We start from the raw sequence: 21570 nt of genomic DNA on the forward strand, positions 1-21570 counted from the left end.
AACATTAGGCGTTATCATGTGGTCAGTGGCGAATGATCAGACTCCAGTCGCTGCCATCTCACTTGACTCAGAAAAGGCATTTGATATGGTAGAGTGGGATTTTTTTTAAGATTTTGGAAATATACGGGTTCAGAAATACTTTTATTGGATGGATTAGGTTACTTTATAGACACCCGGTAGTGGCGGTACAAACAAATGTATTAATTTCAGATTATTTTACTCTGGATAGGGGCACCCAGCAGGGTTGCACTCTTTCCCCATCATTGTTCTGTCTTGACCTGGAAACATTAGCAGCCACGATAAGAAAGGAGGAGGATTTTCCAGCGGTGATGGTGGGAGGTGTGGCGCATAAGCTTTTGCTTTACGCAGTTGATATATTGTTATTCATCTCTGACCTTACTAGATCTATGCCTTGCCTCCAAAGATTTTTCGAGTGATGTGGGCAGGTGGGCTTCATTACATTTATCTATGATTGGGAAGGTTAATGTTATTAAAATTAATTGTATTTAAAAAATGCAACTACTTGCTACAATCTCTACCTGTACATGTCCCCCTCTCATATTTCAAGAAATTTGATAGCATATTGATGTCCTTCATTTGGAATGGTACCTGTCCTAGATTACATTTCAGTAAATTGCATAGGCCAATTGACAATGGGCAAGGCCTACCCAAGATTTTGTTTTATTATTATGTATTCCGTCTCAGACATTTGGCTCATTGGTCGCTTCCACCTGAGAGATCCCCTCCCTGGTTTTATATTGAACAGGAAGTTCTTGTCCCTATTTCACCATTGCAAAGCCAAGAAAAACAAGTTAGTTTGATAGAAGAAGAGAAGAAGTTAAGTTGCACCCCGTTATCTCGCTTTAACTTCTCTCAAGAGATTATGAAAGAAATATTTAAACTTGTATTGGAGGCGGGATCGTGTGCTAGGATAAAAAAACAAAACATCAAGTCTACATCTAGAGATGCAATTTAATATTTTACATCAATTCTATTGGACTCCCTCTAGATTGTATAGGCTTGATCTTAAAGACCATCAAAAGATGGAGACACAACCCATGTTTTTAGGTGGTGTGTTAAGATCCAAGAATGAGGGTTTAGAGTTTTATGTGTGACGTATTGGGCACTCAAATTTCATTTAGCCCCAGACTCTGTATTTTAGATGATGGGGTGGTCATTAATATGGTCCTATCCAGTGTTATGATTGGCAGACAGGTCATCCTTAGGGGATGGAAGTAGTTTGGAGCGCCCTCATTTCAGGAGTTGTGCACAGAGATGGCAGGGTAGCACCATTTGAGGACATGGCATGTAGAAGGCTAGGCAACCTGGATATTTTACATTAGGAAATGGGGCAGCTATTTAGCCTTTTTGGAAGGCTATTGAGAAGAGAGACTAGTGGTTTTGGATGTGCGTGTTGCAACCTTTTTGTTTTTGAAAGTATGCTTTTTATGTTCTTTTTCATGTAGTATTTTCTTTTCTTTTTAAGTATATTCTGCTGTTTTATTGTCTATTTGTGTGGCTTTGTCAGATGGCTTTTGACCACTGGGGTGCTTGTTTGTGTCAGGTGGGGGGTGGTTAATGTCGGGGGGGTATAGTTGTGATTTCATGTGGTTTGAGTCTGCATCGATTTGATTTGCTGCATGGAATCAATAAAAATTGTTAATAACAAAAAATTTAATTAAGATATCGCACAAAGTTTTTTATTAGAAATAAAAAGAGAATACAGTATATATCATCATTGAAATAATTACAATACAAAACACTAAAATAATTTATAGTTTCTGGAGTAGTGTAATGAAATTGTCCACTTTTGAATTCATTAGAATGGACTGTTGGAAAGCCGCTTCTATTTCTGATCTATAAAGTCCTGATCATTTAATTCTTTAAAACTTCCTTCTCATCTGATAAATCATACTTCTGCAGGGATCTAAAAGTGTTTAATATTGTGCAAATAAAAAAATTCCCAGAGAATTAAATGAAGAAATTAATAACACATTGAATATTTTAACAATACCTTATGCCGCATGACAATGCATAGCAAAACTATTATTATTTTTTAAATGCATCAAGTGAGTAAGAGGCCAGAAGCTGGTCTTGACGTACACATGTGCTTACAGCAGATAAGAGCTAATTGTGTGTCAGCAGATCTGTTATGAAAAATAAACCCATCTGAACTGAACAGACGTTACATTTCTAAAATACTGAAGGAAAAATTAAACAAAGGTGAAAGGTCTAGTTTACTCACAAATACAAGGGAACACAACACAATATAAGCATGAAATTAAGCATACAAATTTAATGGAGTACAGTTTCAACATTTCCTTTCTCATGCAAGTTCGAACTAATAGTTCATACAAATCAAATGAAATGGGAGCCAAACAATCTGAATTACTTAATGAACAGACAAATATTTTAATACATAAGTTATTATAATTGTACCATGTGGCTCTCAATTAAATGTGTTTAATCAATCAATCACATTCTGTACGCAAGCATTACAAATATTTGAAAACATTGTAAGTAAAATGTAAGTATATTTCACTCAGAATATATCACTCAAGTTCAGTAAAGCAGAAAGTGTGTAATTTCCGTGACGCTAGCATTGCCAAACCGAAATTGCAAAAATAAACATAGTTTTCAAACAGGGCACCTGGGTAGCTCAGCGATATTGACGCTGACTACCACACTGGAGTCAAAAGTTCGAATCAAGGGTGTGCTCAGTGACTCCAGCTATGTCTCCTAAGCAACCAAATTGGCCCAGTTTCTAGGGAGGGTAGAGTCACATGGGAGAACCTCCTCGTGGTCATGATTAGTGGTTCTGGTTCTCAATGGGGCGTGTGGTAAGTTGTGCGTGGATCGCGGAGAGTATCATGAGCCTCCACATGCTGCGAGTCTCCGCGGTGTCATGCTCAACGAGCCACGTTGTGCGGATTGAATGTCTCAGAAGCTGAGGCAACTGATTCTTGTCCTCCGCCACCCGGATTGAGGTGAGTAACTGCGCCACCATGAGGACCTACTAAGTAGTGGGAATTGGGCATTCCAAATTGGGAGAAAAGGGGATAAAATAAACATAGTTTTCAAACAGATTTCTGAATACACCCTCTGCTTTCCATTGGTCAAACAGATAGTCCTGTCCAAAACCCACGCAATTAGTTAAGCTGATGTTGCTGTGTCGAGCTGGACAGGTCTCTCAAACAAACAGATTAATGGGTAACACTATACAATATGGTTTAATTTGTTAACATTAGTTAACATGAACTAACAATGAACTATACACTTTTACAGCATTTATAAATCTTGTTTAATGTTAATTTCAACATATAGCAATACATTTTTTAAATCAAAAGTTGTATATGCAAACATTAGTTAATGCATTATTTGAAACATTTTAAGTAAAATGTAAGTATATTTCACTCAGAATATGTCAATCAAATTCAGTAAAGCAGAAAGTGTGTAATTTCTGTGACGCTAGCATTGCCAAACCAAAATTGCAAAAATAAACATAGTTTGCATGTAACATGTATTTTTTTTAACTAGCATTAACAAAGCTTAATAAATGCTGTAAAAATGTATTGTTCATTTTTAGTTCATATCATGATACGTAATACATGAACTAACGTGATGAATGGAACCTTAATATCATTTATGAGTTTTGGAACACCCTAATTACTTACATTATATTATCTTTAATCTTAAAAGTAAACCATTGCTAGAGGTTAATTAATATGCATCCAGTTCATTTTCACATAGTTTTGCTGGTATTTATGTAACAGTAAATGTTAACGGTCCAACAGTTGTGAAGTTATTACATGGATGCTTTGTGAAGAAATATCTTTGTCCATTTATTATGCTGTGCCCATGACAAGTGGCCCTCCCTCAATAATACCATGCTGATAAAAGATAGCAATAACAGAGAAAATCAATCCTAAACGCATTTGATAACCTCCATGTATGAGGTGCGTCTTATTTATAGCTCTACCATACACATCTTAGCTATGGTGACCACTATTTAAATTCAAAAAATTAGATTTTTTGACAAAACATTTTACTCTTGTCTTACAACACATGCATGCATCTGATGTGCTTATTCAGTTCAAATGGGGTAGACAGTAGACTTGGGGGAGCCCCCAAGAGCTCTGACCCAATTCGAAAACTGTGTACATGTAGCATTGCATTCTAATTGCGTTGTGCTCCTTCATGTTGTTTGTGAACACAAGAGTCTGTCCTGCATGAACCTGTTGATCTCAAGATTTTAATGACTAAATGTGTGTGTAGATGAAGTGGCACTCACCATTTTAAGTTCTCTCTCGATCTGAACGGCTCTCTGGACTATTGGACCGCGCACCGCGTATTCCACTCGTTTAATGTTTGGATTCATGGTGTCCAGATTCAGCACCTTCTGATTCTGCTCTAAGCTGTTCTCACTCATCTTATCTGTGTTTGTTCAGCTGCAGAAAACAGACGGGTGTCAACCTGCAGATAACCAACCAGACATGCTGTTTAATTAAAGAGAAACAAACTTACAAACATTTATTATTAAAGTTTAAAAAAGTTTAGAAAATTAAAAAAAAATAAGGCATTGATGTATTGCAAATTTAGAGTTCTCTCGACAAGCGTAATTATCCATTCTTTTCTGTTTTCATTATTTATCAACCTTGTGACAGGAATACCGTCAAACAACATTCAGCCCACAGCACACAGGTTAATCTTCTTGGATTGAAAAGGAATAATCTAGTGACTGGTGTCGGTCTCCCGCATGACTGATTACAGCAGCGGCCAATCGCATACTTTGCAACTGCAGCCTACCGAGGCAGATTGAATAATTGATTACAGATATACATAACAGTGTTTATTTATTGTATAAATTTATTTGTGTATTTTGATACAAGCAATTGTGAGAATCTTTGATGCTGTTAACTGCATTAGTTAAAGCTGAGTGTTGTATTCACTCCTCCTCCTCCCCTCACTCTGCTTCTGATCACGGCCACTTTGGCTGGTTTTATTTGAAACTGTGGTGAAAAACAGAGAGTGTTTAGCAGAGATGGGCCACTTCAATTAAAATGAATGGAAGAAAATGGAACGCTCATCCAAGGAGCTCTGGTTAATGGATGTAGAAAGGAAGTCCCGCCTTAGTTAAAAGAGCCAGTCACCTTTTAGATACAGACATCACCTCAATCAAATCTAGAACATGAATGTGCATTAGCAATATAAGTTGGGAAAATTGTTGTTATAGCGTAATATGAGGTAAAGAATCCCAATTTATGATATCACTATTGTTATATTTTATTGCTGATTTGAAATATGTTTTTGATCATAATCTTGACCAACTGTTTTTTTTTTTTTTCCAGAGCCATAAGAGTTTTATTTAATTATATCATATTAATGTGCAATTTTGATATGTCCTCAGGCAAACACATATACAAAATAATAGCAATAAAATCAGTCAACAAGGGAGCGGAAGATACAACAAGCCGCCCACCTCAACCAGACTTTAGTCTTCTCTCTATCCCCGTCTTCTGTACATTCAAGTGTCCCACGGGCAGTTCATGGTCAGCATGCCTCTACCCCTAAAATATCTCTATCTTATTGATTAACTGGCATTGCACATGCAAGGAAACAGTACCAGCCTCACAGAAGTCTGGCCTAAACATTTAGATAAACAAAAAAGCACACATTGTGGCACATGAAAGCTAGCAAACACATTTCCAGCATTTGACATGACTATAAAAAAAATCAGTAGGATGTGACAAGAAATGTCTAACTTGAAACCAGAATGACAGATTCAATATTTTTTTTTTTCTTTTATTCAAGCTTTTGACATTGACAGGGTTTAAAAATAATTGGCCAATCTGAGCTAAAACAAATTGCCCAGATGGCTACACTCCACAGAATATCCACTAAAGTACATTATCACAATATATATCACAAATAATTACCACACAAAAAGGGGGAGAGGGAAAAAAAAAAAAAAAAGGGTAAAATAAGCATACCAACAAATTACATCAGAATTGTGTAGTTATTTAGTCCTTCCATGCCAGGTTCTGTATTCCCAGCGCTAGCCGATGCGTCTCTCCCACCCCAAGATAAGTGAGGAAGGGGTCCCATACTCTATAGAATTTAAAAGGTTTATCTTTTAATGCTGTTGAAAAAGCTTCATATGGAATAAGGCCTTTGGCTGAGTTAATCCACTGTGCTATTGATGGGGCTCGATCTGTTATCCAGCAAACAAGTATGCATTTGCGAGCACAGTGTAGTAAGATTTGGAGAAGGTGTGCCCCTTGGAATTTGGACGGGAGTTCCTGGCTCATCCCGAGCAAACATGTCTTTGGTCCTAATTGTAAAGAGCAGCGAAATATACTCTCAAGTTCCCTTAGGACGTCCATCCAGAATAGTTGTATTGTTGAGCAGCTCCAGAAACAGTGGATGAGGGTTCCTTCTAGTCTTTTACATTTATTACAGAGGTTGGAGAGTTTTGGGTTCACTTTATGTCTTTGGGCTGGAGACACATGCAAACGATGAACAATTTTAAATTGCATTTCCCAGGCAGAGTTGTTGGCTAGATAGGAGGGCATCTCACATATGGCTTCCCAATCAGTTGTCTGAATTTCTTCCCCCAAGTCCTTTTCCCATAACACCCTAGTTTTATCTGAACTATCTGTATTTGCCCTTATCAAAATGTCATAGAAGATTTTGGATGCAGATCGAGATGACGTAAGTTTATTTAATTGTTCCTCAATTGGGGACACGCATAGCCCATTTGAATAGACTCTAAGATTTTTTGTTATGAAACTGCGTATTTGGTGGTATACCAAGAAGAGCTTCTTATTGATATCATATTTTGCAGTAAATTGTTCGAAGGTCATTAGCTGTTTAGTCTCCATCAAATCTCTATTATGACATATATTCCTTTATCTTTCAAATGTATTAGGCCATCATTCATCCCCGGGGGAAAATCTGGGTTGTTATGCAAGGGTGTGAGTAGTGAAAGATGGGAGCCAAGCCCTTCTGTTTTGCGTACTAATCTCCATATTTTAATCATATTTTTAAGGATGAAATTATCTTTAGTTAGAGTTTGCTGTGTTTTGGGCGACAGATATAGTAGATTCCGTAAAGGGATTGGCCCAAGAGTTGTGGCTTCTGCGCTAATCCAAGTTGAGTTTGGATCGTTCAAGTGCCATTCCAGTGTAAATCGAAGTTGGGCAGAGAGCTGATATAGGTTAATGTCTGGGGCCGCTAGACCTCCACATCTACTCAAGAGTGTTAAAAAGCTATATCTCAGTCTAGGTCTTTTTTTACGCCAAATAAAGGAAATAATGGAGCCACGCAACTGTTTAAGTGCTTTGTTAGGAATGAGAACTGGTAGCATTTGAAATGGGTATAGAAGGCGGGGTAAAATATTCATTTTGACAAGATGGACACGACCTAATAGGGATAAGGGAAGATTACACCATCTATCTAGGTCTGATCTTATGTTCGAAAAAATAGGGACGAAATTGCTTTTATACAGACTTTCCAGCCTCTGTGTAATCTTTATACCCAAATACACAAAGCCTGCCGGAGACCATTTAAATGGGTGAGAAATTGTAGGGTTGTGGGAGTGCGATTTACTTAACGGCATTGCTTCTGACTTTGAAAAATTTATTTTATACCCAGAGAAAGAGCCAAAATTAGAAATTGTATCAATAAGATGTGGAATTGATTGTTGTGGAGAGGCGAGGTAAATTAAGATGTCATCGGCGTACAGTGAAATTTTATAAGTTTTCTCTTCCAGTCTAAGTGCTTCAATGGTTGGGTCATCTCTAATGGCCGTAGCCAGCGGTTCAATAGCCAGCGCGAATAGCAGCGGCGACATCGGGCAGCCTTGTCTGGTACCACGTGCTAAAGTAAATCTGGGGGATTTAAGACCGTTAGTAATGACTCTGGCTGTGGGGGAAGAATACAAAATCCTAACCCATTTAATAAATGCATCACCCAAGTTAAATTTAGAGAGTACTGAGAATAAGTATGGCCATTCGACCCTATCGAATGCCTTCTCAGCATCTAATGAGATGACCAGTCCAGAGTTTGCGTGCTGATTTGAATGTTGAATTATGTTAAGAAGCCTTCTAATATTATGAGCTGAGGATCTGCCTTTGACAAAGCCTGTCTGGTCAGGATTAATTCTTTTGGGGAGAATTGATTCCAGCCGAGTGGCTAATATCTTTGCCAAAATTTTTGTGTCCACATTTAGCAGAGAAATGGGGCGATATGAGCCGCACTCCTCAGGGCATTTACCTTTTTTTAAAAAAGACACATATGTTGGCTTCTGTCATGGAGTCAGGAAGCTTATCAGAATCAAATGAATACTGTATCATTTCATGCATTAAGCTCCCTAGCTCCATTTTAAATTTCTGAAAAAATTCCACTGTAAACCCATCGGGCCCTGGTGCCTTTCCTTTGGGAAGACTATTAATACAATTCAAAATTTCGCTCAGCTCAATTGGTTTGTTTAACATCTGTCTTTGCTCCTCAGTTGATTCCTGTATATTTAAGTTTGCAAAGAATTTACTCATATTATCACCAGAAGAAGGGCTTGATTGGGAAGAATAAAGCCTCTTATAAAACGCTCTAAAGATTTTGTTGATTACTTTGTTATCATGATGACACTTGCCTTCTTTATCTTTGATACTGGATATGACCTGGGCTTGGGATCGGCTTTGCAATAAATTGGCTAGATATTTGTTAGGTTTATTGGCAAATTCATACATCCGCTGTCTAGCAAAGAAAACTGACTTTTCAGCTTTATTAGTAAGTATTGCTTCAAGAGAGGTTTTGACGGTTTCTATCTCGGCAAGAAGCACATCTGAGGGACAAGTGTTATATTGTGTTTTTAAATCATGGAGAATAATTTCTAATTTTCTCTGATCTGCCAGCTGCTTTTTTTTCTGGTTGGATACATAGGATATAATTAATCCTCTAATATATGCTTTAGCCGTGTCCCAGAGCAAATTGGGAGACACTTCTGGGGTTCTATTGTCCATAAGAAATAGCTTAACTTGCTCTTTAAGGTAGGATTCAAAATTTGGGTCATGAACAAGCCATGATTTGAATTTCCAGGAAGCCGGGTAGTATATTTGGTTGGATAGGCCTAACCTAAGAAAAACGGGAGCATGATCCGAAATTACAATGTTGCCAATATTACAGTCTATTACATTTTGTAGTGAAATCTTGAGCGAGAAAAAATAGTCTATTCTGCTTGCAGTTTTATGGACTCCAGAAAAAAACGTGTATTCTCTATCTCTGGGATGAAGGGCTCGCCAAACATCTACCAGACCAATTTCTTCACAAATCCCATTCAGAGCTTGTGCTCTGTTGGAAGGCCTATCATTAGATGGTAGCGATTTGTCAAGTTTTGGTTGTAGCGTACAGTTGAAGTCACCAGCGATTACACTATGTTCACACTGCCATTCAGCAAACTTAGAAAACACCTGTGTAATTAACTCATTAGATTGAATTGGGGGGAAATAGACATTCATAAGGGTAATGGGTTGTCCAGCTAGTGTAGCTTTGAGCAGGATAAACTGTCCTGATTTATCGGAATATGTATTAATATCTGATAATGGTATACATTTATTTACAAGAATGACAACTCCCCTACTTTTACTGGTGAATGACGAGCCATACACTTGTCCCACCCTGTCTCTCTTCAATTTGACGTGCTCGCTGTCTGTTAGGTGTGTCTCTTGCAGAAATGCAATGTGAATTTGTTCTTTTTTTAAGTAATTTAGAATCTTTTTTCTTTTTACTGGGTTATGAACACCCTTTACATTCCAACTACATATGTTTAATATAGATTTATTCGTTGACATAGCCAAGGGGTAGTTTAATATACCAACAGCACCAATATATGTGAGATGCCCTGCCCTGTTTTAAAGTGCAACTAGTCTGTTCAATTCTAATACCCATAAAAATTGGAGATGAGGGAAAAGAAAAAGAAAAAAAAAGAGAAAAAAAGAAAAGAAAAAAAAATGAATTTGTGTTGCCCTGCATGTCGAACATATAACATAGAACTATTTACATTTAGCATCTTATAGACATTTTTGAAAATAGACAAGGGAAGTCTGACGCTGGTCGGTTTCACATTTGAGAGCAGTAGTGATCGCCACTCTGTCTCCTTGGAAATTTAACATGACCGAAGCTTAGACAGAACAAACAAAAAATGCGCGGTATTCAAAAGGAACACCGCGAAATCAAAGAGCTTTGATATAATTCTCGGCAAACCGCTGAGGCAACAGCCTTCTATATACTTATTGGTTCAGTATTTAAATCATACCATTGTTATATTCTCCTTTTATTTTCCCTTTAATGGCCTACCCCCTAAAATTCTGAACAGAAATTTTCCACACGTACTGGGGGGCGCAGAAGTGTCATTAAATCACAGAGAGCATGAGTAAACTGATACCTTATCCTTCGGCCTCTATACCCACTTCGGAAACTGGTAGTTGATGGTTCGGGCATACCGTCGAGGAAAGACTCAGCCTCTGTCGGTTGTTTGAAGAACTTCCCGCCGCCGTTGTGCTGTACTCGAAGAGTTGCTGGATATATCATGGCAAAGCGAATTCCTCGTTCACGGAGTCGTCTTTTCACATCTCCAAAGGCTTGTCTTTTCCTCACTATGGCCACAGAAAAGTCTTCAAAGATAGAGATGTTTTGGCGTTTGTAGACCAGCTGACTCGCGGCTCTCGCTGCTTGCAGGATGCGCGCTTTGTCTTGAAAATTATGTAGTTTTACCAACATCGCTCTCGGTCTTTCTCCTGATGTGGGAACCCATGCAGGGACTCGATGCGCGCGCTCTATCTTTACCTGGCGGTGCTTGAATTCGGTGTTAAGCAGATTGGGCAGCCAGGTCCCGAGGAACGAGACCGGGTTCGTCCCTTCTTCCCCTTCGGGTAGGCCAATGACTCGTAAATTGCATCGCCTGCTCCTATTCTCCAGGTCATCTATCTTGTCCAGGGCCACGTCGAGCTTTTTTTTCATTTCGTTCAAGTCCGCGCTGTCTCTTGAGACCATGTCTTCCACTGTCGATATACGCGTTTCAGCTTCGGTGATTCGGTTCTCCATCTCCTCGAGATGTGTCCCTACCACCGACAATTTCTCTAGCACTGGGTCAATCTTGTTATCCAAAGCCTTATCGACGCCCGCCAGGACTTCTGCTGTTATTTTCTTCAAAAGTGCGTCCATGTCGCTAGGACTCATTGGAACATCCGCCATTTTCGGAGAGGAGCGCGTGTTAAAGTTCGTTAATATTCTGTTACGAAGTCTATGACTGGAATCAGGTTGTTTCTTAGGCATGTCTTGTCACTTCTGCATTTAATTTCCGCCTACCCAGAGATGATATTAAGTTTAAGGAGGGAGATTTTTCAAGGCTTTGCTGGAGCTCGTCGTCAACACGGCTACTCCATTGAATGCGTCACGTGACCCCCCCGACCAACTGTTTTTGAGATTTTGGTCTTTCTCTATTCAAGTAGAAGCTGCACTGGCATGACAGGAAATAGCCTCCCGAGAGCGTTCCAAAGATGACCGACAGTGGACTGACTTGCTAGAAAGACTTTGGTGGGAACACGAATGTGCTGAAACAATGGATGTCCTGACCCTTTAAGAGGCTTTCACTTGACACACGTCAGCGCTACAGACTACATTCAATCTATGAAGTGACACTACTTTACACCAAAGTGTTTCGTACACATTTTTTGCCTCAATAAATTATATCTTTGAGAGTTCAAAGCAACAAGAGATGTTTAAAAACTGTCCAAATTTATGAAGACATATTGAATGTCATAATGTTTTTAAAAATTAAATATTACCTTATCATTTCTGAGTATCCAGAAACCCCAGTTTTTAGTATACAGTAATTACATTCACCACTAGGTCACACTAAGACCTTAATGTAAATGAGTTCTCTTGTTACTGTCTGCAATCAAAGCAATTACACGTAACTTGTAAAATCACCCCTTTGTTACCCTTTTTGCAATGTTTTTAATGTAGGGCAAAGTGGCGCTTGACGTTGGCATTGAGCAAGTGTTGATGCCCCGACACGTCATGTTAAACGTGCTTGAATAAAGGACAAATCTGAAACTCAAAATAATTATTATTAGGCAATTATTGTTGTCTTTTCTGATAAAATTTATGCTAAACAGTTTAAATACTGCAGAAAAATTATAGATCTGATTTGTTCTCATAATGTCAGTAAAGTCAGTAGATTTGTAGACATGCCAATTTTAATAAAGTAGAAGTTAAGGATGTTATTGAAACTCATTGTTAGTATTATTATTATACTATTATTTTTGTGTTTTTGGATGAAAAAGTCATGCTCAGCTATTCACAAACTGAAGAAAAATTATTCACTTCATGTGCCAGAGATTATTTAGCAGAAATGGGCCACTTCTATTAAAATGAATGGGAGAAATTGGAAAGCTCAGCCAAGGACCTCAAAGCGACCAATAGTCAACAGATGTAGAAAGGAAGCACTGCCTTACAGTTAATAGAGACAATCACTTTTAGATACAAACATAATCTGTCAATCAACTTTAGAACGTGCAAAGTTTTTTTGCACAATAAAAAGAATCACAACTTAAGATTCCAGTATTGGTGGATTTTATTACTGATTTAAAATATGTTCTTTGATCTTAATCTTGACCAACCATTTTTGATATATTGGTCTTTCACCATTCAAGTAGATATGAGTTGCACTGGCATGGCTGGAAATAGCCCCCTCATAGTATTCCAAAGATGGTCGAAAGTGGACCGACTTTGCAAGTGAACAGCCATCTTGAAAATTTTGTCTTTGAACTTCTGGTCTAGCGTTTTCTATATAGATTTCTATGGAGTTGATATCAAATGTAATTAGCTAGCTAAGTTTATTTACAGGTTAAAGAGTTGTCAAAAGTTATCATTAGTATTTTAAAGTGTTCTGGGGATGTCATAACAAATGAAAGCACAGAGGGGAGATTTGAAAACAAGAGTACATCATTCATAAATACACAAATCCTACCTTCACGCTGTGGATGTACTGATATGGCTCTGTGTTTGTGAAACTCCAAGAGACAACACTCAAGTCAAGTCATTTTTATTTGTATAGCTCTTTCCACAACACACATCGTTTCAAAGCATCTTCACAGAAAATCATGCTTTAACCAACCAAAAAAAAATGAAACTGTAATATCTATAAAGTCTTAGACTGATCATTGTGGAGTTTGATTAAATATGGTTGTAAATTGTGTTTACAAATGTAATAATTAAATAATAAGGTGACTGTGGCAAGGAACACACATAAGATGTTTATAAAAGGTGCACTCAGTAAATCTATTCCAATACACTTTGTCAAATTCTGCAAATATCTCCTCACAGTCTGCTAGTAGTCCGTTCTGTGGGTGGACTGAAAACAAATATAGTATTTGTACACAGCCCTGGCACTGTAAATGGGACAAAAACAAATGTGGATCAGACCAATCCACACAACACTACTCCAGCTAATCAGCACCAGGGCATGGTTCTTGTGCATGCACAGGATGGGGGGTGGGGGCAGAGCGAGAGGGAAGTCGAGGGCTAGGAGCCACGTCAACATCGGCGAGGCTTTTCATCGGTGGAGAGACCTCCGAGAGGTAAAAGGCTTGAAGGAGGATGCAGAAGTTGCTCTTTTTCTTCTTGATAGGTGGGTAACATAAATTTTGCTATGTTTCAGTAGCAGGAGAGTTGTGAGTGTCTGAAGCTTTTGTGCTTAGAACCGTCTTGTGTGCATGAATAGTGGGGGGGTAGAAGAGTGGTATGGTACAGGGGCCACATCAGGCTTCAAAGGAAAAATGAAAATTCGCCCATCATTTACTCACACTCATGCCATTCCAGATGTGTATGATTTTCTTTCTTCACCACAACACAAATTAAGATTTTTAGAAGAATATCTCAGCACTTTTGTTCCATAGTGAATGGGTACCAAAATTTTGAAGCTCAAAAAATCACATAAGTCAGCATAAAAGTAGCCTAATCCATTTGACTCCAATAGTTAAATCCATGTCTTCTGAAGAGATATGATTGGGTTGGGTGAGAAACAGATCAATATTTAAGTACATTTTTACTATAAATTCTCCTCCCTGCTTAGTCAATCTCCACTTTAACTTTCACATTCTTCTTCTTTTGTTTTTGGTGATTCACATTCTTGAGTGACTCACAATTTAAAGATCCAGCAGATCTAGCTAAGTATCAGTCTCTGCTTGCAACTTTTTCAAATAAATAATATGAAATCTGCAAAAACATCCTAAGATCAACAACACCACAATCACTCGCAGCTTATTTAGAACATTCAACACACTTCTCTGTCCTCTCCCTCCACCACCTGACACATCATTGACAGCAGATGCCTTCGCCACATTCTTTAATATGAAGGTTATTTGCCATCAGCAATACATTCTCAGCACCACATCATATCAAACCCACCTCCTGTATGCAGCTCTTCTGTCTATAGGTTCTCTCCTATAGACAGAAGAGCTAGAGATATTGAGGTCTCTAAACTCCTCCTCTCCAACCACCCCACCACCTGTTCCCTTGACCTCCTTCCCACCTTCTCAAGGCCATCTCTCTGTCCAACCTACCTGCACTCACACACATAATTAACACATCTCTACTTACAGGCACTTTCCCCACTACATTTAAGTAGGCTTGAGTAACCCCGATGCTAAAGAAAAACCTGCACTTAAACCCACACAAGTAGAACTCTATAGACCAGTCTCTCATCCCATTCCTGGTGAAAACACTTGAAAGGGATTTCAATCAAATCTCTGCCAGAACAAGCTGCTGGATGACAATCAGTTACGCTTCAAAAGTGGACACTCCACCGAGACTGCCCTGCTGTCTGTCACCGAGTCGTTGAGACAGGCGAAAGCTGGATCCAGATCATCTGTCCTGATTCTGCTGGATCTTTCTGACACAGTCAACCATCAAATCCTACTCTCCACCCTCTCTTCTCTGGGCATCACAGGAACTGTGCTTGACTGGTTTAATTCTTATCTCTCAGGTAGGTCCTTCAAGGTATCCTGGAGAGGTGAGGTGAGGTGTCCAAGTCACATTAGCTATTTAACTGGGGTACTTTAGGGTTCAGGTGCTTGGGCCATTTCTCTTCTCTATATACACAACATCACTGGGACCCATCATTCAAGCACATGGCTTCCCTTACCACTATTACACAGATGACACACAGCTCTACTTGTCTTTCCAGCTCAACAACACAACAGTGACTGCTCGAATCTCTGCCTGTTTGGCAGACATCTCGGCATGGATGAAGGAACACCACCTACAACTCAACCCAACCAAGACCGAACTCCTTGTCTTTCCAGCCAACCCTGCTGTTGAACACAACATCACCGTGCAGCTGGGTTCAACTACCAAAGTAACACCTTCCAAAACAGTAAGAAATCTAGGGGTAACCATCGATAACCAACTAATTTTCACAGACCACATTTCAAAGATCATGTAGATTTACACACTACAATCTCAGGAAGATAAAACCCTTCCTCTCTGAAAATGCCACACAACTTCTTGTTCAGTCAATTGTCATAACTAGACTGGACTACTGTAACGCTTTTATTGCAGGCCTCCCTGCATGTGCAATTAGACCATGCAAATTATCCAGAATGCAGCAGCACATTTGGTCTTTAATGAACTAAAGAGAGCACATGTAACACCGCTCACTGGCTGCTGGTTGCTGCACGTATCAAATTCAAGGCTCTGATGCTGGCATACAGAACAATCACTGGGACTGCTCCAGCATACCAAAAATCATTTCTGCAGAAATACTTTCCCACCAGAAGCCTGCGGTCGGCTAAGGAACATCGCCTTGTTGTACCAACACAAAGAAGCACCAAAACGTTGGTGGAATGACCTTCCTAACTCCATCCGTGAAGCTGACTCACTTTCTGTCTTAAACAAATGGCTAAAAACATAATTTCCATGAGCACTTTACTAGTCACTAAAAACAAAACAAAAATCTTGTTGCACTTTAATCTGTCTTGAATACTATTCTAATGCTAGTGAAATACTGCACTTTTCGTACCACTGTCTGATGATTCGCTTATATTGAATTCCTCTTTGGTAAGTTGCTTTGGATAAAAGCATCTGACAAATGAGTAAATGTAAAAGTAGGAAAAGTAACTAAGCCTCAAACCACTCAGATGAAGTATACCATTTTTATTAAAGAAACCAAATTGATTTCAGTCAAAAAGTTCCTAACAGTCCACAACGGTAAATGGGTTAGGTCTGGTAGAAAAAGCTTCTCAAGGAAACTATTACAGGCACACTTTTTACAGTGTGTTCTGTGTTAGATGGTTTTGCTATGCTCAGATTTAGACTGTGAAAATTTGATAACCCACATTAGGCTAGTCATTCAAAAACTCAATAATGTTTTCAGTTTCACTGCTGGTGTAGTTAAAGGGGTCATGTGAAGTGCTTTTTTAAATAATTGTATTATCTTCCCTGCGGTCCAATTATAATGTTATAAAAAAAAAAATTTTGCACCAAAACAGTCACAGTTAATTAATATATGATAATTGTCCACATTGTTTTTGGCCCTCTGTCTGAAATGCTCCTTAAAACTTCAACATACCACTGTAATGATTGGCTTACATCATGAAGCCCCCCAAAAAAAATTGCAGTGTTTACACATAACGCACATCCAACACAATGCATCTGAATATATTAAACTGTTCATCTCAAGCACAACTGTTAATCCAGCATACCATAAACTCAAACTCAAATCAAGCAGTCATGACATTTGAAATATTCATGAATGAAATAGTTTACTTACATTTTTGAAGTGTTTTTAACTGCCCCATTCCTCAATAACAGTTCCTTTGCAAATGCTTGAATCGTATTTTGTCTTTTCACAAGCAGTCCTCATGCTGACATGAGACAAATGAAACACATACATACATAGTCCAAAGATCTGTGAAATTACGCACATACAGTGAGGAAAATAAGTATCTGAACACCCTGCTATTTTGCAAGTTCTCCCACTTGGAAATCATGAAGGGGTCTGAAATTGTCATCGTAGGTGCATGTCCACTGTGAGAGACATAATCTATTAAAAAAAAATCCAGAAATCACAATGTATGATTTTTTAACTATTTATTTGTATGATTCAGCTGTAAATAAGTATTTGAACACCTGTCTATCAGCTAGAATTCTGAACCTCAAAGACCTGTTAGTATGCCTTTAAAATGTCCACCTCCACTCCATTTATTATCCTAAATTAGATGCACCTGTTTGAGGTTGTTAGCTGCATAAAGACACCTGTCCACCCCATACAATCAGTAAGAATCCAACTACTAACATGGCCAAGACCAAAGAGCTGTCCAAAGACACTAGAGACAAAATTGTACACCTCCACAAGGCTGGAAAGGGCTACGGGAAATTGCCAAGCAGCTTGGTGAAAAAAGGTCCACTGTTGGAGCAATCATTAGAAAATGGAAGAAGCTAAACATGACTGTCAATCTCCCTTGGACTGGGGCTCCATGCAAGATCTCACCTCGTGGGGTCTCAATGATCCTAAGAAAGGTGAGAAATCAGCCCAGAACTACACGGGAGGAGCTGGTCAATGACCTGAAAAGAGCTGGGACCACCGTTTCCAAGGTTACTGTTGGTAATACACTAAGACGTCATGGTTTGAAATCATGCATGGCACGGAAGGTTCCCCTGCTTAAACCAGCACATGTCAAGGCCCGTCTTAAGTTTGCCAATGACCATTTGGATGATCCAGAGGAGTCATGGGAGAAAGTCATGTGGTCAGATGAGACCAAAATAGAACTTTTTGGTCATAATTCCACTAACCGTGTTTGGAGGAAGAAGAATGATGAGTACCATCCGAAGAACACCATCCCTACTGTGAAGCATGGGGGTGGTAGCATCATGCTTTGGGGGTGTTTTTCTGCACATGGGACAGGGCTGACTGCACTGTATTAAGGAGAGGATGACCGGGGCCATGTATTGCGAGATTTTGGGGAACAACCTCCTTCCCTCAGTTAGAGCATTGAAGATGGGTCGAGGCTGGGTCTTCCAACATGACAATGACCCGAAGCACACAGCCAGGATAACCAAGGAGTGGCTCTGTAAGAAGCATATCAAGGTTCTGGCGTGGCCTAGCCAGTCTCCAGACCTAAACCCAATAGAGAATCTTTGGAGGGAGCTCAAACTATGTGTTTCTCAGCGACAGCCCAGAAACTGACTTATCTAGAGAAGATCTGTGTGGAGGAGTGGGCCAAAATCCCTTCTGCAGTGTGTGCAAACGTTTGACCTCTGTAATTGCAAACAAAGGCTACTGTACCAAATATTAACATGGATTTTCTCAGGTGTTCAAATACTTATTTGCAGCTGTATCATACAAATAAATAGTTAAAAAATCATACATTGTGATTTCTGGATTTTTTTTTTTAGATTATGTCTCTCACAGTGGACATGCACCTACGATGACAATTTCAGACCCATCCATGTTTTCTAAGTGGGAGAACTTGCAAAATAGCAGGGTGTTCAAATACTTATTTTCCTCACTGTATATTTTGAAGACGCACTGAGGTGCATATCTCCGGAAACACACCGAAACGGTCAATGATGTCTATTGTCAAAGACGTCGTTTGTTTACATACAACAATTAAAAATAGCACAGATTTTTAGCTAAAATAAACAAGAGACAGCAGCTGAATGAGAGAATTGCTTCTCCTTTTCAAAGTTGTAACTTGACACCACGTCTTTTAAAAGTTGCTAGATATATGGCAGCAGTCAAAGAGTCTGTGTAGTTCTTGTTTATATACAAAATAATAAAAACATAGTCCACTGCATAGTCCCTTTGGTGGTACACAAGGCCTGCCATATGGACTTGAACTGGGCACCAGTGGGCGGGGCCAAGGGTGACACAGTGGGATGTGTAAATACAAATGAACAATGTGTTGTGAAGTCATTAACATTCACAACAGAGATTTCAAAACTAGACATTTCAGCAGGGTGGCAACTATAAATGCTCTTTTTATACTGGGGAAGTTTTGAGTTCTGAAATGTACAGTATATGTTTGCCTTTGTGGGGCAGAATAGGCCATTAACAGCAAAAAGAGAAAAATGCTCACTCTTGATAAATAAATATGTTATCAACATCATCTCAAACTGAATGTCAATACATAAACTATATGGCTAGTTTTAATTTACAGACTTCTGAGTTGAACTTTGACAGCAAATAATAATTACTAATGTATTATAACTTTTATAACCCTAATATTTTTATTTGTAACTGTCAATGTCATCATTATAGAGCTGTTCAGGTGTAACCCTGCCACAGTGTTTTTATGACTATTAATAAGATACTATTTAAAAATATTACTGCAACAACATTGAATTGATCTAAAAAATGTAAACCTAGGAACCACTCATCAGTCTCTGCGCACGTCCATTACGCTACACACAGAACTGAAAACAGTGTGCGCCAACTATGACGGAGGGTAGTAAAGCAGCCCCAATGATAATTTAGTTTTGGTATGAAAAGATTTAAGGGGACCACATCCATTGAAGAAATCTGCTGTTTGCACTGCAAACGTCCGGATTTTGGACACAAATATCAACACCAAAATTCAATCAACAAAAAAAAGTTGGTAAGCTAACCTGTTCACTATGGTTAAGAAAAAAAAGAAAAAAAAAAAACCTTCTCATGGAAAGGTTGTCGTGGCCTCACAAGTATTGTTTACATTCTCTGCATATTGTTCTTACATTCATTCTTATTTAATCAAGACACACAATGCATTAGAAATGTATATTACTCAAGTTTCAATATTCAGCCACTGTTTCTCAATATAAATGTTACTGCAAGAGTAATTTCCTCATTTATATGAACATCTCAAAAATCAAAACGAGAGTTATGAAAATGAAACCGTTATAAAGACACCCATACCTATTCAATGATAAACTGTAAGCTCCTGTCAATTTGTCTCTAGTAGGCTTCAGTGAACAACATCCAACATTTAGTCATAGAGTGTGCACATTTAGAGAAATATTGATGGATTCTCATGTTTACTTCATTAATTATTAATGTCTATATTCACTAAATTATGCGATATGGAGGGCTAAAGCACGGTAATACTCTCATATGGTCTAAGTTACATTAACCCATTTTTTATATCCTTTATGTTCTTTACATTCAGTTATTGATCAAAAATGAAAAAATCAAACTGGCCTCCACAGTGAGCCTGGTTTCTACAAAGGTTATTTTTCTCCATTAGCCAACATCTTATGGAGTTTTGTGTTCCTTGCCACAGTTGCCTTCGGCTTGCTCACTGGGGTTCTAAATTCAATTATTTATTTATTTTTATACACAATTTACAATCATATTTAATCAAACTACACAATGATGACTCTAACACCATAGATATAACAGTTTCATTTTTTGTTAATGCATGATTTTCTGTAAAGCTGCTTTGAAACTGTGTGTGTTGTGTAAAGTGCTATACAAATAATAATAACTTGACTCATTGTATGAATACGTTGAAAGAAACTGTGCAGCGACTCTCTCCTCAATATGAAAACACTTTGGAATATCTCCTAAATAATATAACTGTGATATAAACATCCACCATTCTTAAAGAGGCAGTACAATTTTAACACTTGTTTATGCATATTATTTCAAACAATTACAGTACATCTCATATCATAATAATATATGTAATATCATATTCACATCATATTAATTGAAGATGCAACCTATGAGGCGACTAGTTCTTTCAATTAGTCAAACTCCCACCAGTATTTAGATACACCTGTACACCTACTTATTTATGAGATTATATAATCATCCAATAATGTGGCAGCAGTGTAATTTTCCATGGACCTCTGAGCAACCCCTTGCCGCCCCTTGGGGATCCCTGGTCCCCAGTTTGAAAACCCTTGATCTAATGTAATGACATTTAGAAATGTTTTAATGTGACTTAAGTGTCCAACTACTTTGTCTTTTGTTTTGTCTACAAACTTCCTACACTCTTGTGTATTTACATTTATTTACAGGGATTAATACACACACATTTTAACATTGATGTTTGAAACACATTCAATAACTGCACAGTACCTTATTTGATCTCTTTTGGTTGCCAATATAGATCGTCCAGTGATTTAATCTGTCCTCCTGCTCTTATTCCCTGTCTGAATCACTGTGTCCTTCCCTCGAGGTTTGACAGACAGCTGTATCCATGTGCAGATTTTGTGCTCACACATGACATCCTGACTCTTTCTGTCCACCCATCTCATTCCATTCTATTACAGGAACATTTCAAGACATTTCCAAGTGGACTTTGGCCTCTTTGTATTATATCTTCTCAGGCGAGAGTAATTATATTTCATCTGTGACATTTGATCTTAGTGACCATGTGATGTTGACCCACATAACATTTGGGTCATAAGAACTTGCACGCTATCTTTTACAACACGTCTTGTTTCGAAATGTACAAATGTTTCTGAGCGTCAGCAAAATGTACTATACCGTTTACCATGTTACACAGCTTCTACAACAGCTGTTGC

General features: G+C 38.4%; 1 protein-coding gene across 1 annotated transcript in view; it reads right to left on the minus strand.

Annotated features, from left to right (window-relative positions):
• The window catches only part of si:ch211-217a12.1 (alanine aminotransferase 2-like), a 51134-nt gene extending 29774 nt beyond the window's left edge, over window positions 1-21360 (minus strand). Inside the window, exons 1-2 of the mRNA XM_052102947.1 lie at window positions 21122-21360; window positions 4292-4473 (exon numbers count right to left, since the gene is read on the minus strand). Coding sequence (XP_051958907.1) covers window positions 4292-4429 — 138 coding nt within the window. The 5' untranslated portion in view covers window positions 4430-4473; window positions 21122-21360. The remainder of the gene's footprint in view (window positions 1-4291; window positions 4474-21121) is intronic.
• Between the last annotated feature and the right edge of the window lie 210 nt (window positions 21361-21570).

The sequence above is a fragment of the Xyrauchen texanus genome, chromosome 33, assembly GCF_025860055.1.
Source record: "Xyrauchen texanus isolate HMW12.3.18 chromosome 33, RBS_HiC_50CHRs, whole genome shotgun sequence".
Classification (NCBI taxonomy): domain Eukaryota; kingdom Metazoa; phylum Chordata; class Actinopteri; order Cypriniformes; family Catostomidae; genus Xyrauchen; species Xyrauchen texanus.